The sequence below is a fragment of the Peromyscus eremicus genome, chromosome 1, assembly GCF_949786415.1.
Source record: "Peromyscus eremicus chromosome 1, PerEre_H2_v1, whole genome shotgun sequence".
In the NCBI taxonomy this organism is placed as follows: Eukaryota; Metazoa; Chordata; class Mammalia; order Rodentia; family Cricetidae; genus Peromyscus; species Peromyscus eremicus.
The window spans coordinates 55433003-55449996 of NC_081416.1; the positions used below are offsets into that span (position 1 = coordinate 55433003).

The following is a 16994-nucleotide window of genomic DNA, read 5'->3' on the forward strand; positions in this document are numbered from 1 at the left end:
TTATGTGGCTAAGTGTACGAATGTGCACGCAAGTGCAGAGGCCAGAAGAGGGTGTCAGATCTTCTGGAGCTGGAGATACAGGCAGATGTAAGCTGCCTGCTGTAAGTGCTGGGAACTGAACCACGAAGCCGTCTTTCCAGACCCCTGTTTTGCCTTGAGACAGCATCTCACTTGTAACCTTGGCTATATAGACCAGGATGACCCCAAACTTACAGACATCCACTTGCAGATGGCCCCAAACTTACAGAAAACCTCTTGAATGCTGGAATAAAGTTGGCGATGTCCAAGCCCTTACACTCCCATACCCGGACTGTGCTAGTATCATAACCCAGAAGAAAGCAGTCCCTTTTGAGTCCTGTCAACCTCTAAGTCCTCTACTGCAGCCTGGTGTGGGGTGGTAAAAATTGGGGTTCCAGGGGTTGGCTCAAACTTGTGAAATCTGGAGCAAGCTTCCTGCCCTCTCTGGGCCTCCATTTCCTCACATGTAAAGTGAGGTCATGAGGGCCTCTCTGGCAGACAGTGTTGGAATTAAAGAATCAGAGTGCCTCCATACTATAGGCCTTCAGAATTGAAACCATCCTCCAGTGAGGGATTTGTGTGGCCTTCTGGGGTGGGGCGACCTCTAGGAGGTTCCTGTATGGCCAATGAGTGTATTTCTTTGGCTGCTGGGCCTCGGAGCAGTTGGCTAAGCACTTGGTATTTTCACCTGTTTTTAGGCATGGAGTTAATGGAGTGGATGTGGCGGGCTCAGGGGGTCTGGAAAATTAGGAGGGAGATAGCATTTGTTCCCTTTTAGGAATGAGTGGGCAAACTCTCCCTCCTTTTTTTTTTTTTAAGATTTATTTGTTTATTATGTATACATTTTTTAAAAAAGGTTTATTTATTTATTATGTATACAGTGTTCTGCCTGCAGGCCAGAAGAGGGCACCAGATCACATTATAGATGGTTATGAGCCACTGTGTGGTTGCAGGGAATTGAACTCAGGACCTCTGGAAGAGCAGCCAGTGCTCTTAACCTCTGAGCCATCACTCCAGCCCCTCCCACTCATTCTTTGTGACAGAAGACACAGGCCATCTCTTCTGTGCATAGGTCTTTGATTTCCTCATAAAACACTTCAAACTCAGGGGTTGGGACAGAGGTGTAGCTCGGTTGGCAGGGTACTTGCCTAGCACCTATGAAACACTGCGTTTGATCCCAAACACTGAATACACTAGGTGTGGTGCCATAGACCTGTAATCCCAGCACTTGGAAAGTGGAGACAGGAGAATCAGAAGGTCATCCTCAGCTTCGAGTTCAAGGTTAGCCTGAACTGCATATAGAACCCTGTCTCAAAACAAATGCACAAACTCAGGGATTAACTGGCCACTGGGATATTGTTCCAGACCAAGAGATACTAATCAGTAGAGGCCGCATCTGAGCTTCTACCCTTCCATGAACTATCCTTCTAGGTTATGGCAACCTAGAAAGTCAGGAGTTCATTAGGTTTGGGGGCCTTGCTTTTAATCCCAACTCTTGGGAGGCAAAGGAAAGCAGATCTCTGTGACCTCGAGGCCAGCCTGATGTACATGGTGAGCTCCAGGCCAGCTGGGGCTATACAGTGAGACCCTGTCTCAAAAAAACAAAACAAGGGGACTAGAGAGAAATGGCTCAGTGGTTCAGAGGATCCAAGTTCGATTCTCAGTACCGACATGGTGGCTCACAACCGTTTGTAACTCCAGTCCTAGGGGATCTAAGCTTCTGGCCTCTGTTGGCACCAGACATATGGTGGTGTACACACATACGTGGAGGCAAAACACTCATATACATAAAAATAACACAGTTTTTAAAAATTCTAAAACAAAACAGACAATAGAGATAAAGCCAGGAGCTCAAGAGCCGGAGGTGTTGGTTAGTGTGAAAATACTTGCTAGGCTGTATAAAGCCCTAAGCCAGATCCCCTCTTGGTTCCTCTTCTGCAAGCTATTTCTGTAAATCTCTTCCATTCTTGGGGGTGTAGAGGGGAGGCAATTATTGTACCTGTCTCTCAAGGATTAAAGGACTTAATTTCCTCAAATTCAACGCAGAGAGCCAGGCACAGACAGAAGAGATTTTTCTGTAAGCCTGTGGTCCGGAGGAACTGAGCACCCAAAGTCGGCTTTCCTTGAGGTTTTACAAAGGATAGGTGGGAGGGGCGGGCACGTGTCTCTGGACACCAAGGAGGCCAGAGCCCGCCAAAGGTTACAGAGAAAAAGATCGAGCTGAACTGGAAGACAGATCCGCACTCAAGACAACCGCAGTGCCTTTCCTCAGCTTCTGCGGGTGACGCACCTTTCTCCGCCTCCTCTACTAGTTTGCTTTTCTCAGCTCACCCCTGGCTTCTCTCTAATTCCGTGGTTTCCCCAAATGGGAGGCGGGGTCTTGGAGCAGGAGGTGGGGAGTCCCTGGTCTAAGGTTGGGGAAAAGAGCCTGTAGTTTACTCTGAGAAGGAGGCTTCCCGGAGACCCTGGAAGGAGGGTGAAGTATTCAGAGCCTGGAATAGGGGAGGGGTCTTGTAGACCAAGCGGAGTCCCTCAACCAGCTAGGAGCGGATAGGGAGTCCCTCAGAGGGAATGGCGGGAGAGACTTCATTGGTTCCAGGGGCGGGGATCAGAAAGGGGTGCGGGCTCCCGAAAAGCTATTGGCGTCGCTGACTACAGTTAGGCTAAGCCGCAGGAGGAGGAGCCTCGGGTTGGGCGGGGCCCTTCAGGGGGCGTGGCAGGAGGGGCGGGGCGTGGGGCAAGGGGTGGAGCGTGGAGGTTTGTGTGCTCAACCCTCCCTCCTCCAGGCCCCGAGTGTCCCCGTGACGAGGCTGCACCGAGCAGCCGCGGGCCGAGCCCATCCCGCCGCAGCAGTCCCGGGGTGCAGCAAGGGTGAGGCGGGTGGGGGTGAGCAGCGCACAGAGAGCCCCCGAGCGCCGCCAGGTGAGGCTGGAGAGGTGGAGGGGCAGGGGAAGGGGGGCTGCGCCAAGAGTGCGTGGGGGGCGTGTTTGTGTTTCTGGTGGTGGCGAGGTTAGGGGAGCGGGTCTCAGGGCTAGCGCCTTTGGCTGTTAGCGCGTGGGCGCGTCCCTGCGGTAGCAGGTCGGGGTGTGCTGCGCCCGTCTGGGCACTGCCCGTGGTGCTAGAGGTGTGCGGGACTGTCTGCGCGCGCGCGCGCGTGTTTGCAAGGGGCCGCCGGGTTGTGTATCTGCGTATGCGCTGGGCCGTCATTGTGCCCGTCCCGAGCGCGGGGTGCGGGCCTGCAGCGGCGCAGACCCTCCAGCGTTGGGGTTGTTAAATAGCCTGCGGGGAACCCGCTCTGCTGCGGGGGAAGCCTGATTAGGGAGCGCCGCCCCGACAGGCCTCCTGAGACCGGAGCGGCCTGAGGACCGCAGACAGACACCTGAGGGAGGGAGGGGGCGCGCACTCGGGAGCGATCTGGAGGCCTGCCTGCAGTGCCAGGCCAAGATGAGGAGACTGAGTAGGGTGGATAACAAGAGAAAGGCGAGCGAATAGAGGAAGGCAGGTTGGTAGGAGAAGGGGGAACAGAGTGTGGCAAGAGAAAAGGCAGAAAAGGACAGTGCTGGGAGGACAGAGAGTCATTGAGAACAGACTGACCGACAGAGGCCTAGCCCTGCAAAGAGGCAGAAAGATTAGCGTGAACACATAGATCCAAGAACCTGACAGAGGGGGTAACTGAGGTCTTGGGGTTAAGAACTTAAGCCAGGAACTAAGTCTGAGAGGTAAGGTCCCTTAAGTTCCTGGCTGCCCCTCAGCCAAGCGTATTCCATCCAAAGTTGGTGTATTCCACTGGCCCCATCAAATACCCCGACCCTCTGACTTTGCCATGTCTTTCTTGGCCTTCTCTCACCAATCTCCCTCCTTGGTATCCCAGCAACCTCACCGTTTAGGGGAAGCAGAGTAGTTATTGTAACAAGTGTCGAAGGGTCCCTCTTGCCTTGGCCTAGGGGGCCTTGAGCTAGCCGGAGCTTGAAAGGAGCTTCCGTGGGATGTTGCAGAGTTTTTTCTCCTCTCCCACTCTGCTCAGAATGGTGCTGGAAGGAAACCCTGACGTGGGATCCCCTCGAACCTCGGACCTCCAGCACCCAGGGAGCAAGGGCTCTTGCATCCTCTCTTCTCCTGGTGAAGAAGCACTGCCAGGCGAGGAACCCATCAAATATGGTGAACTCATCGTCCTGGGGTGAGCCTCCCTAGCCCAGGAGTGATGGGCCTTGGGTAACCCCCTCCTTGGGTCAGCCAAAACAACAGTGGCCACCAGCTGCACTCCTCAGGACTCTGCTCTGTTTCTTGTCAGCTTCCCAGATGAAAGACAACATTGACAAAATCCATCTCCGTTCATAATTATATAATCTTTCTGCTTCTCATAAAATTCCTGAGACAATTCTTAACTGCTTGCCAGAGTTTCTAATCAGATGAGAAAGGATCTGTAACATACCCACTATGTGTAGGTGTGTGGGAAAGAATTCTGGTTCTGCACAAAAGTCCTTGGCCCCAACCCTGCTTCTTCAAGTTGCTGAACTTCCCTGTGCCTCTGTTTCTCCATTTTGAAGACAGGGTTGATACTGAGTCACAGCCCCAAAGGTTTTCTGAAGGAAGGAACTTTTGTAAAGTACGTAGACCCAGCACATACCAAGTGTCTGGGAGGCAGGCGATGCCAAGCCTTTTCATGGACATTATTTCATTTCAATCTTCACAAAGATGCTGTGAGGAAGGAGGTGAGGATACCAAGGCTCAGAGAGGGGAAGTGACTGGCCCAAGGGCACACAGCTGGTAAGTGGCAGGGCTGGGATTTGAACCCAGGTCTTCCTAACTGTAGATCTAGCATACTATCACTAAGCTGCAGCTCACTCTTGTGCTACAGATGAGAAAGTGGAGGCTATGAGAAAAGAACTTATGGGCCCTGATGGCTGGACAGGCCCAGTCCTTTCTGGTCTTCGGCTGCCTGGATACCTGCACTTCCCATGAAACTACCCCAGACACAAATCCCTCTCCCTTCCCCTCTGTCTCCTTTTGGCCTTGACTCTGTCCTGAAGACACTACTAATGGGCTGTAGGACCACGATGGAGATTAGCAATGCAGAACAGTGTCTGTCATTTGGTGACTTGTATGTGCCACCTTGCCTCTTTTCAAATAACAATAATTGCTAACTCATATCTTGCTATAGGGGGCTGGAAAGATGGCTCAGTGGTTAGGAGCATTGGCTGCTCTTCCAGAAGACTGGGGTTCAATTCCCAGCACCTACATGGCAGCTAACAACTGTCTGTAGCTCCAATTTCAGGGGATCCAACACCCTCACACAGACATACATGAGGCAAAACACCAATGTACATAAAATAAAAATAAATAACTTTAAAAAAAGGGCTTGCTATAACCATGTCAAACTCTGTCAAGTGTTTTATAGTGCTTTATCTTGTTTAGTTCTCAAAATCAACCTTAAGCAGGGGACTGACAAATGAGCTCCATTTTATAGAGGCTATGTGATGAGTGGAAGAGCCAGGATGTGTTCCTGTGCATTCTTAGCCTGCATCCTGACCTGTCCCCCTGTAGACCTGCCTCTGCCCATGCAGGAGAAGTGTTCAGAAAGGTAAAAGATGTGTTCCTCACAGGGGTGCTTACCTCTGAAGAGCAGCTGCTTTGTGTCCTGATGGAAGGAAGGGCTATTTTTCTGTCTGGGTGCAAGGCTGGGAAGGAGACTGCGGAGACAGAGGAGGGGCCTTATTGACAGCCCTCTGTCCTAAGCAGAGCAGGGAAGCCTCACTCAAGCTGCGGTTCAGAGCTGCTGGAGAACACGTGCAGGTCACACATTGAGTCAGGGAGAGTGGCACACACCTCTGATCCCAGCATTCAGAAGGTAGAGGTAGGAGGCCAACCTTGGTTACATGAGACCTTGTCCCCAAAATCAACAAAAAGAAGAAAGAGGGAAGGAGGGAGGGAGGGAGGAGAAGAGAGAAGAGAAATATGAGATACCGGGAAGAAGCTTACACCGGGAGAGGCAGAATCTCGGGACAGGTCTAGAGAATAGAGATTTTAACAGACTCGCTAAATTCTAATTGGTCCTTGTAGTTGGCTTTTTTTTTTTCTTTTTGAGACAGGGTCTCACATAGCTCAGGCTGGCCCCCATCTATCTCCCTAAGTAGCCATGGATGACCTTGAGCTCCTGATCTTCATTCTTCCCAAGTTCTAAGATTACAGGCGTGTGCCACCAGACTGTATTTATGTGGTGCTAGGAATTGAACCCAGAGCATTGTACATGCTAATCAAGCACTCTAACCACTGAGCTACATCCCTAGCCCTGGATTTGGCAACTACTTATTTCCTTCTCCAAAGCGTTCTGTGACTTCCCCACGACTTACAGAAAAACATTCTTAGCTTGGTATTCATAACTCCATACTATGCTTTACCACTGAGTCACTAAATCCGAGCCTCACCAAACCCTGCCAGTCTTAGGGCCTTGGCTCAGAATCCTCTAAATTGAAGGACTTGGGCAAGTCTAGGTGGAGAATGACTACAATGTGGCTTTTTTACTTTCTTTCTTTTTCTTTTTTGGCTTCTTAGCTTGAGGCAAATCGTTCCTGCCGCCCCACCCCCCCCCCCGCCCCCAGGCCTTGACTTGTCTAATTTATAAAATAGGAAGAAAGACACTTCCCTGGCAGGACATTTTGCAGATTCCATTAGGTAATTAAAAACACGAAGGACCAGGAACAGAGGCAGCAGTCCATGGCAGCAGTCAAGGCAATGACTCACCTCACCGTTGCTTCTCATGGTCCTTCCCCCTGAGGAAGGCTGGAGAGCAAGGTGGGAATCAGACGTGTGGAGATAACGGAGGGAGTGGGATTGGAAGCTGCTTCTTCCTTCGTGGTCATTTATGGTAGTTGTGTGAGGGATGATCCTTTGAAAAGAAGAAGTCTTTCCAGGTCTTCAAGGCCCAGTGTAGGTGTCTGCTCTTCCCGAATTCCAACCCTGGGGTTATTGTCCCACCTACTGCCACTGGGGCTTGAGTGTACTTGACTTGTGCCTGGGTTCCTTGAGAAGCTGGGTCCTCTCCTCCACTGAGGGCACACGACTGTGATGCATCACCTCTACGATCCTAGCACCAGCTGTCACAGCTGAGGCATCCAGGGAACACTGGGCTCACTGAAAGAGGGACCCCATCCCCTGCTCCTCAATGCAGCCGTTGGCTATGCTGGGCTCTTCCGGCTTTGGGTGGTTCTAGCATTTGTTTATCAAGGTAGGGTCTGCTTTGAGTTGACATTTTCCTCCAGGTCTCCTAGGGGCTCATTCTCTTCTTTATCTCCTCCCACAATCCCCGCCCCCCACATCTACAGCTACAATGGGTGTCTGGCAAGTGGGGACAAGGGCCGCCGCCGAAGCCGCCTGGCACTGAGCTGCCGGCCACATGCCAACGGAGTGAAGCCAGACGTCATGCACCACATCTCCACACCACTTGTCTCCAAGGCAAGCAGCTTACCCCAGTGGAATGGATGCCATCCTGTGCTGTGTGCCCAGGCCCAGGTCTTCAGCCTTCCTAGACCTACTTGCCCGTGGCCTTTCTGGAGCAGGGGAGTCCACTGTGTCATTACTCACTCACTGCCTACTGCCTCAGCAGATAAATGGGAATGATGGGGCTGGAGGGATGATGGCTCAGTAGGGTAAGAGGGCTTGCTGTGCAAGGGTGGAGACTGGAGTTCGGATCCCCAGCACTCATGTAATAAAAGCACGTGTGCCTGTAACCCCAACACTGTTGAGGGCAAAGACAGGAGGATTGCTAGGACTTGCTGAGCATCATCCTAACTAAAAAAACACAAGCTCCAGGTTCAGTGAGAGACATGAATCAGAATGATTGATAGAGGACACCATGGCTTTTGTGGGTACACCTGTGCACACATATGCACACCACAGACATACCCCAAAATAGTGATACTAGACATCCTCTGCAGTGTGCCCAGTCCTTAACAGACTTCAAAATGTTTCCTTGACTGCCATACCCCATTCACTGGATGGAAATTTTACTTATTTAAAAATTTTTAAATTTATTTTTATGTGTATAGATGTTTTTGCCTTCATGAATGTCTATGCACCATGAGCGCTGTGCCTGTGGAGGCCAGAAGAAGGTACTGAATATCCTGGGATTGGAGTTACAAACCCTTGTAAGCTGCCATATGGGTGCTAGGAATCAAACCTAGGTCCACTGCAAGAGCAGCAAGTGCTCTTAATCACTGAGCCATCTCTCCAGCACCCATCACCATTATTTTAGAGGGAGCCAAGGCTCCATGAGTGGGATGTAATGTTCACACAGTGTACTAGTCAGGGTTCTCTAGAAAAACTGAACTCATAAAATGAATCTCTACCTACCTACCTACCTATCTGTCTGTCTATCTATCTATCTATAAATAAATATATGGGAGATTTATTTAAATAGCTTACAGGCTGTGGTCCAGATAGTCCAACAATGGCTGTCTACCAATGGAAGGGTCAAGAATCCAGTAGTTGTTCAGTCTATGAGGCTGGATGTCTCAGCTGTTCTTCAGTAAAATCTGGAACCCTGGAAGAAGTAGGCTCCAATGCCAGTGAAGGAATGGATTTGCCAGCGAGAGGGAGAGCGAGCAGGCAAAGAGCGAGAACTTTCTTCTTCTATGTCCTTTAGATAGTCTGCCAGCAGAAGGTGTGGCCCAGATTAAAGGTAGCTCTTCCTACCTGAAAAAAATCTTGATTAAATATTTATCTTTCCACCTCAAATATTTGGATTAGAAGTGGGTCTTCTCACGTCAATGAATTAATTAAGCAAAAAATCCCTCACAGGTGTGCCCAGTGTTTTGGGTTTTAGTTAATTCCAGATACAGTCAAGTTGAACAGCCATCACACGCAAAACCAAAGAGAAAACTTTAGCTTTAGAGGGTTGGCGTGGAAGTTAAGTCTCTGCTGTTTCCAGCTGTGTGGCTGAGGGCCAGTTCTTGTCTCTGACCTGCAATTCCAAACTGTAAAATGGAACAATAGCACATTTTTGAGATAGCTGGAGGATTAAACAAGAGAGCCAGCTAAGAGTTCCTTCTATGTAGTCTCCTCTCCATAGGATGGAGCCGCTCTTTTCTGGGAGTGGCTATTGGGTCTTGAGCTGGCCTCTGGCTCAGAAGTTCTGGCTCAGAAGTTTACACCTCTCCTGTACCCTGGGAAGTGACTGCCTTCTCTCCACCAGGCCCTGAGTAACCGAGGCCAGCATAGCATCTCGTACACACTGTCCCGGAGCCACTCAGTCATAGTGGAGTACACACATGACAGCGACACAGACATGTTCCAGGTATGTCCAGTCTCCCAGCCTCTGTGCTCTGCAGGTGTTCAGGGTCAGGCCATGAGCCCAGACGCCCTGGGAAAGGTGCTTCTGAACATTCACTGTAGTGGGTTGCCCTGCAGATGAGAAAGTAGGATGTCTTAGCCTGGGTTGCTGACTTTGCAGCAGCCCTCTCCTAGAGGTGGAGGCTATACAGCTTTGGAATTCAGAGTATAGGATTAAGCCTCATCATGCCTAGGTTCAGCCCTGTGCACTTACACTGGGTGACTTTGGGCAAGAGTCATTTAACATCTGAGTCTTGTTTTCCTCATCTGTAAAATGAAGCCCATAGTAGCTCCCCCCACACACCATGGGCAGAGTAACTGAGGTCTTGTACAGAAAATGTTTAGCTTAGGCCTAGAGAGATGAGTTAGAGGTTAAGAGCACATATTGTTCTTGCAAAGGAAGGTTCAATTCCCAGCACCCACGTCAGCTGGCTTATAGTGGCCTGCAAGTCAGTTCCAGGGGAATTGATGCCCTCTGGCCTCCACAGGCCCTTGCACACATGTGGTATAATAAAGTCATTCAGACACACATAATATACAAAATAATAAGCGGGTGTGGTAGCTTACACTTTAACCCTATCTTTAATGTGGGAGGTAGAAATAGGCGAATTTGAGGCCAGCATGATCTACATAGCAAGTTCCAGGCCAGTGAAGGCTACATAGTGAGACCTTGCTTAACAGCAGCAGCAACAACAAAAATCTTTAGAGATACATTCTTACTGAAATTTAATTTGCTGTTACTGTTCCAGAATGTCACCTTTTAATTGGTCTATCAGCAGATGAGCTGGTTCTTACTGAGTAGGGTGTTTCTCAGAGCTATGGGGCCACAGAGCAGAAGTTGGCTTCATGCCACAGCTGATCAGATGTAGAGAACCTGCATGCAAGCCCAAAGGGTCTAGAGCAAGCCCAAAGGGTCTAGTTCTCAACCTGTGGGTCACGACCCCATATATCAGATATCCTGCAGAGCAGATATTTACATTATGATTATAATAGCAAAATTACAGTTATGAAATAGCAATGAAATAATTTTATGGTTGGGGGTCACCACAACACAAAGTTCATTAAAGGGCCGAAGCATTAGGAAAGTTGAGAACCCCTGGTCTAGAGAGTTGTGGTGTGCTACCCGCTTTGGGTCTAGCCTCTTCATTGTTTGGGGGCTGCTGAGACACTGGGTGATAAACTTGTGAAATTTCCCTATGAATGTGTTCTTGCCTTCCTCTCCTTGTAGATTGGCCGTTCTACCGAAAACATGATTGACTTTGTGGTAACAGACACATCTCCTGGCGGAGGAGCCACAGAGGGCCCTTCTGCCCAAAGTACCATCTCCCGCTATGCCTGCCGCATCCTCTGTGACCGCCGGCCACCCTATACTGCCCGCATCTATGCTGCTGGCTTCGATGCCTCTAGCAACATTTTTCTTGGAGTGAGTGAGCCCCTGGGCAGGGCTAACCCTTCAACAAAGTGAGCGGAGGGGAGGGAGGCTGGAGAGATGCCTAGAGTGATGGGCCGCATAGTCATCCTCTGCATCACCTACAGCTTAGCAGCTCTCTTCTTGAAGAAGCAATGTGAGATGCAAAGAGGTCAGGTGGTGGGTGCCCAGGACTTCTCTGGGAAACCCCAGACCTTGAAGTGGGGGCAATAACACCTGTGGCGTGCAGCCTTTTGGGAGCTCCTGGGGTTGTGAGCTTATCCTTCATGTGGTCCTAGGAGCGGGCAGCCAAATGGAGGACTCCTGATGGTCTGATGGATGGCCTGACAACCAATGGGGTCCTGGTGATGCATCCAGCAGGTGGCTTCTCCGAGGACTCCGCTCCGGGTGTCTGGAGGGAGATTTCTGTCTGCGGGAATGTGTACACATTGCGGGACAGCCGATCAGCCCAGCAGCGGGGGAAGCTGGTAGGTGGCCTCCTCCATTTCTCCCCACCCTTCCCAGGCCCTCATAATCAGTTCATTGCCTTTCCCGGCTGGGGGATCATCTACAGTACTTCTCTCCATGAGAGTCCCACTAGGTTCCATTTGGTGAACCCCAGGCTCAGCGTGTTCTTGACACTTGTCACTTACCCCGCAGACAGGACCAGAGCAAGGTCCCTAGGCATAGTTTTATACTGCTGGGGATCCAGCAGGTGATATGAAATAGAACTACACAAATGCACTGTGTAGAACCAAATGACTTTGAGGCTGCCAGCAGCTTAGGAAAATCACATCCTCTTCCAAGGGTGACACTTGGTCTGTGTATGAGGAGTTTATAGCCCAGAGTGTTGGCAGCTTGTACTGTCTGTCACATTCAGGGAGGTTTAGTGCTATTATTCTTTTCCAGCAGGAAATGGCCTTTGGAGCAGTTCTTATAGTAGTGGTCCAGAAGTATCCCTCTGGTGCCTTTGGGAGATGGGAGTAAGGTATAGGACACATAGGGCCACGTGGCTATATTCCTTGACTGGACCACACAGAATTCTTCCCAGGTGTCAGCACACGGAAAGGTTATGCGTTCTAGCCCAGCCTGGTCGCAGAGCAAGAACCTGTCTCAAAATCAAACCAGGGACTAGAGAGATGGCCCAGTAGTAAGAGCACTGGCTGTTCTTCCAGAAGACCCAGGTTTGATTCCCAGCATCCCCATGGCAGCTCACAGCCATCTATAACTTTAGTTCCAGGGGATCCAGCACCCTCTTCTGGGCTCCATGGGCACCAGGCACGCATATGGTGTATAGACATACATGCAGACAAAGCACTCATAAAATTCAACAAAACAAAACAAAAAAGCAAAACATACACGTGAACGTTACGTGGATGCACACTTGTTATGTGCCCACTGTATACCAGGCATTGCTCCATGTTTTTGTCTGGTTGGCATAGTCTTCACAAGGCCCACTTGAGATATGGAATCCACTTTGAGGTCCAGGAAAGCAAGACACAGAAGTTAAGTTATTCTCTGAGCGGAGTAAGTGAATGGCAAGACCAGGATTGGGACCCAGGCTCTCTGTCTCTAGAATTCTTGCTGTGATCCGTGACCCCTTAGGACAGCTGCTTTGGGCTAAGTAGACAGTATTCACCGTGGGACGGATTTGCTCCCCCCACTCTATCCAACTTCTGCCATATCGGAAAACATTTCAGAAAAACCTTGCTTTGGGCCAGACCTCCTGGTGTGACCTGTGAAGACACCGAAGCGCAGGTCCTGCTGGGAATAGGGGCTGTATGTACTCGGGGGCATCTGTCCCCCTTGTCTCAGCTGGCCTGCTAGCCCAGGGTGTTCTCCAGGGAATGTCACTGGCCAGACAGGTGGCTTCTCTGGGGTGAGGCCGCCTGACGGCAGGGTCAGAGAGCTCTTGGGCTAAGGCCTTGTGCTGCCTCCGCCAGGTGGAAAACGAGTCCAACATCCTGCAAGATGGTTCGCTCATCGACCTGTGTGGGGCCACGCTGCTGTGGCGCACTCCAGCAGGGTTGCTGAGGGCACCCACCCTGAAACAACTGGAGGCCCAGCGACAGGAGGCCAACGCAGCGCGGCCCCAGTGTCCCGTGGGCCTCAGCACCTTGGCCTTTCCCAGTCCAGCCCGTGGCCGCACAGCACCCGACAAGCAACAGCCCTGGGTCTACGTCCGTTGCGGTCATGTCCATGGCTACCATGGCTGGGGCTGCCGGAGGGAGCGAGGCCCTCAGGAGCGCGAGTGTCCTCTTTGCCGCCTTGTGGGACCCTACGTGCCCCTGTGGCTCGGCCAGGAGGCCGGTCTCTGCCTGGACCCTGGGCCACCCAGCCATGCTTTTGCACCCTGTGGCCATGTCTGTTCCGAGAAGACTGCCCGCTATTGGGCCCAGACACCACTGCCACATGGCACCCATGCTTTCCATGCAGCCTGCCCCTTTTGTGGGGCTTGGCTCACTGGTGAGCATGGCTGTGTCCGTCTAATTTTCCAGGGACCACTGGACTAGGCTCTCCAGGGTCCTTGCTGCCATGCCCGCCTGCCCACCCAGGTCCCCCATCTCCTGCTGTTCAGAGGGAGCTCTGCATGTGGGACTGTGCCTGCTGGCAATAGCCACACCAGTTGGACACATTGGATGGGCTGTGGCCTTCCCCTCAACTCTAGCCTCTAAGAGGATCCCTAAGATCTCCATCCCAGTCATACTGATGGGGACTTTAGCACCAGCTCTGCCCCAGGCTGATGGAGGGCACCCCATGCCGCTGCCTTCCCTGGAGTATCCTACGTCATGCCGCCTACACTGTGCCCCTGGGGGAGTGAAGGGGCCATGGCCCCTGACTTCCAGCTTAGTCTGGTTGTGCCCTGAACCTGCCAATCCAGTAACAGCTATTCCTTCCTCCTGCTGCTGCCCTGGGTTACTCTGTAAACCTTGCTGCTGCTCAGCTGCCCTCACAGATCCACATGTCCCACATGCATGCAATACCTCCAGTCCTCAGTGAGTAATGAGTGAGTAGGGAGTCTGAGGTCAGCCTTTGCGGGCAGGATAGTGCCAAGTGGGGGACACAGGGACAATCAGGTTCTCCACCTGGTGGAGTCCACAGCCTAGTGGAGGGTAGACAGCTTCATGGGTATTAGGATCAGAGAATTCTAGGGCTAGAGAACAGCACTTGCTGGATTGGGGAAAGTAAGAGGTTTCATGAAGGAGGTGGCACAGGAGCTCGGCCTCCATGCTGACTTGGAATCTTCCAGGCCCACACAGTACCCTCTTGGCACAGGCTCAGGGAAAGGAAGCAGGGGTGGAGACACAGATTAAGGGGATGCTGGAGCATAAGGTGTGGCCATGCTTGGTGGAGAATTCAGATCCTCATTTGTGGACAATCAGGAGTCAGCTCCACAGCACTGGCTCTGACCCAAGGGCTACCATCGCTGACTATTCACTGTGTGCCCGCCCCCCATCCTAACAGTAATTACAGCTGTGTTCATTGAGCGCTCACCGGGTACCAGGGCTTTGCTTCTTGGCCGGGGATTTTGTTATCTACTCACAGTGATCCAGGAAGAGAGGTGTCCCCACCTGTGTTTGTAGAGAGAGAAAGTTACAATCTAGTTGCAGGTGGTTATTGGAAGCCACAACTACCCACCTCAGATCATACTAAGGCTGGGCAGGACTGAGGCAAGGCAGTTTAGTGTCTGTTTCGTGGAGAAGCTGAAGAAGAGATAGATGGAGATCTGCCTGCTCAGTGCCCAGCCCCACGCAGGGCCCCAGCACCAAGCAAGGGCTCCCACTCAGAGGAAGCCCTGTGGAACTAAGACCAGAAGCTGATGTCCACATCCCGCTGGCCACCTGTACATGCTGGGGTTGTCCTGAGAACTTTGGACGGCAGAGGCAGGATGGAGTTTGGAGGGCAGTCTGGGTGAGGGCAGCAGCATAGTAAGGTAGGGAAAATGCCTACCAATCAGTAAATGCAGGTCAGCAGAAAAAGAGCGATTGGATCAGGGATGTGGGCTGGGACCTGGTGGGCCTTGGTGACTGTGGAAGTCAGTGCTAAACCCCTCCCTGTTCCTCCTGTTTGTGAGTCAGGTCTTCCTGTGAGCCAAGGGCTGAGCTGGGGTTTCCCCCTGACCATTCAAAGGGAAGTGAACCAGGAAAACAGGTAGATAGACTCTAGAGAAATCAAAGGAGGTGGCTCTGAGTGTAGGTGTGACCTTGTCCTCATTACAAGACAGAAGCCAGAGTTTAGGGAGGTGCAGATTCCACAAGAAACTGTACAAGGCCACACAGCTGGCTGAGGCCAGAAAGACCAGATTTGGGCTGTTGGGAGGACAGAAGGCAGCGATCACAGAGAAGACTGAGCGTCACATAGCTACAGTGGGACGCATGGCAGAAGGGGATGCCAGAGTGCATGAGGAACATTTCAGCCCTCCCCTCAAAACACTAGAAATGAAACTCTACTCAGTTCTTGCTAATGGCCCTGTTGGGGACCAGACAGGGGAACATATTCTGATCTCATTTCTGGTGCTGAATCTCAGACTTTGGGAGGAGGGACAAAAAGGACTTGCCTGGGCTCTGGGAAGAACTCGGGCTGGCAGTGGGAGTCAGCTCTTGGGCTTCAGACGCCACAATTGTTAAATGGAATGACAGTCTCTAAGGCCAGACCTGGTGGCATGTGCTTGTAATTCCAGCATTTGGAAGGCTAAGGAAGGAGGATTGTGTGTTCAATGCCAGCCTGGGCTATGTGGCAAGACTTGTCTCAAACAAACAAAAACAAAAAGTACTTTGTTCACCAGGTGGATGTAAACATACAGAAAAGCCATGACCCATTAATAGAATGTGCTATGGTCAGAGAGGGGAGAGAGAGAGAGAGAGAGAGAGAGAGAGAGAGAGAGAGAGAGAGAGAGAGAGGAGAGAGAGTGTTGGGGCAGGAAGAGGGAACAGTGTAGTGGAAGGTCTTAGGAAATCAAAGATCCTCTTAGTCTAAGTTTTCCAACCTGTGCGATTGGTACAACAGTGATATGCTATCTCAGGGGTTTTGCAAGAATTAAATGAGATTCTATATGGCAAGCTGCTGGTAAAGGACTTCATTCAATAAGTACTCCTATTAATTGAGATTATAAAATGGCATCATGCAGCCGGGCGGTGGTGGCGCACGCCTTTAATCCCAGCACTCGGGAGGCAGAGCCAGGCAGATCTCTGTGAGTTCGAGGCCAGCCTGGGCTACCAAGTGAGTTCTAGGAAAGGCACAAAGCTACACAGAGAAACCCTGTCTCCAAAAACCAAAAAAAAAAAAAAAAAAAAAAAAAAATGGCATCATGCAGCTTGGTTGGGGTCTTGGGTACTGGGATCCTTCACTTGGCTCAGCTACCCCTTGGTGCCTATGGACAGCTCTACCTCTCCTACCTGGTATAGCTACACTTCAACTTCATCTGACTCAGTCAACTTTATACCTATTCTAAAACAATGAAAAAAGGCAAAAGGAAGGAAGGAGAGTTTCCTCAGGACATAAGCATTTTTGCAGAATTCCCTCTTACAATGACAAGCACCAATCAGAGCCAACAGCTACTATCATTGTGGGGACAAGCCAGTCTTGGGTACCTTTTTGGATAAGAAACTGGTGCCTGTGTTGGGCATTGGTTACACTGGGCCCTATACACAGACGTGGCAAGGAGAGTGTTGGATTTTAGTCCAAAGACACTACCTCCTACACAACCCTAGGGGGCAGCACTACCCCTTGATAGTCGCCCATTCCTTGGAGCAGATTCACTTACTAGTTCTTAAGTAAAGCTGACAGAGCTCAAGAGTCAGAGAAATGACCCACCTAAAGTCACATAACCGGTAGGTGAGAGGTCTAATCAGCTTCCAGTCTAACTCAAGCTCTTTGCCATGTCAGTCATTGCAGGAACTTACAGGCACTGGGGGGTCACTCGGACAGACACCACCCTGAGTACTAAAAGCGACAGCATGCTTGCCCTTAAGTAATCGGAGGCTGCTTTTCTATGCTGTTCGGCAAACGGCTGCAAGAAGAAAATAGCAGCTCCTTGCTGCCCTCGTCTTCGCGTGTGTTGAGGAAATGGGGGCTTCAAGTGTTTAAGGGTTGCTTCCAGGCCCATGGCCAGCCAGTGAAGCGCCTGTACCATTTTTCTGCACCCCTGGGTGGGTGGAACTATTTCTGCTCTGCCCGGAGCTTCTTCGCATGTAGCCTCCACTCTTTGCAAGAGCTTTGAAGTCTCCAAATAGCATCTCCA

General features: G+C 51.0%; 1 protein-coding gene across 1 annotated transcript; it reads left to right on the plus strand.

The window, feature by feature from the left end:
• The first annotated feature begins 2767 nt into the window (after nucleotides 1-2767).
• On the plus strand, nucleotides 2768-15789 carry Peli3 (pellino E3 ubiquitin protein ligase family member 3). Its single transcript, XM_059263073.1, has 8 exons — nucleotides 2768-2940; nucleotides 4043-4195; nucleotides 4714-4785; nucleotides 7341-7470; nucleotides 9209-9310; nucleotides 10574-10768; nucleotides 11053-11241; nucleotides 12697-15789. Exons 2-8 carry the CDS (start codon nucleotides 4044-4046, stop codon nucleotides 13264-13266), a joined length of 1410 nt encoding a protein of 469 aa, XP_059119056.1. The 5' UTR covers nucleotides 2768-2940; nucleotide 4043; the 3' UTR covers nucleotides 13267-15789.
• The last annotated feature ends 1205 nt before the right edge of the window (nucleotides 15790-16994 follow it).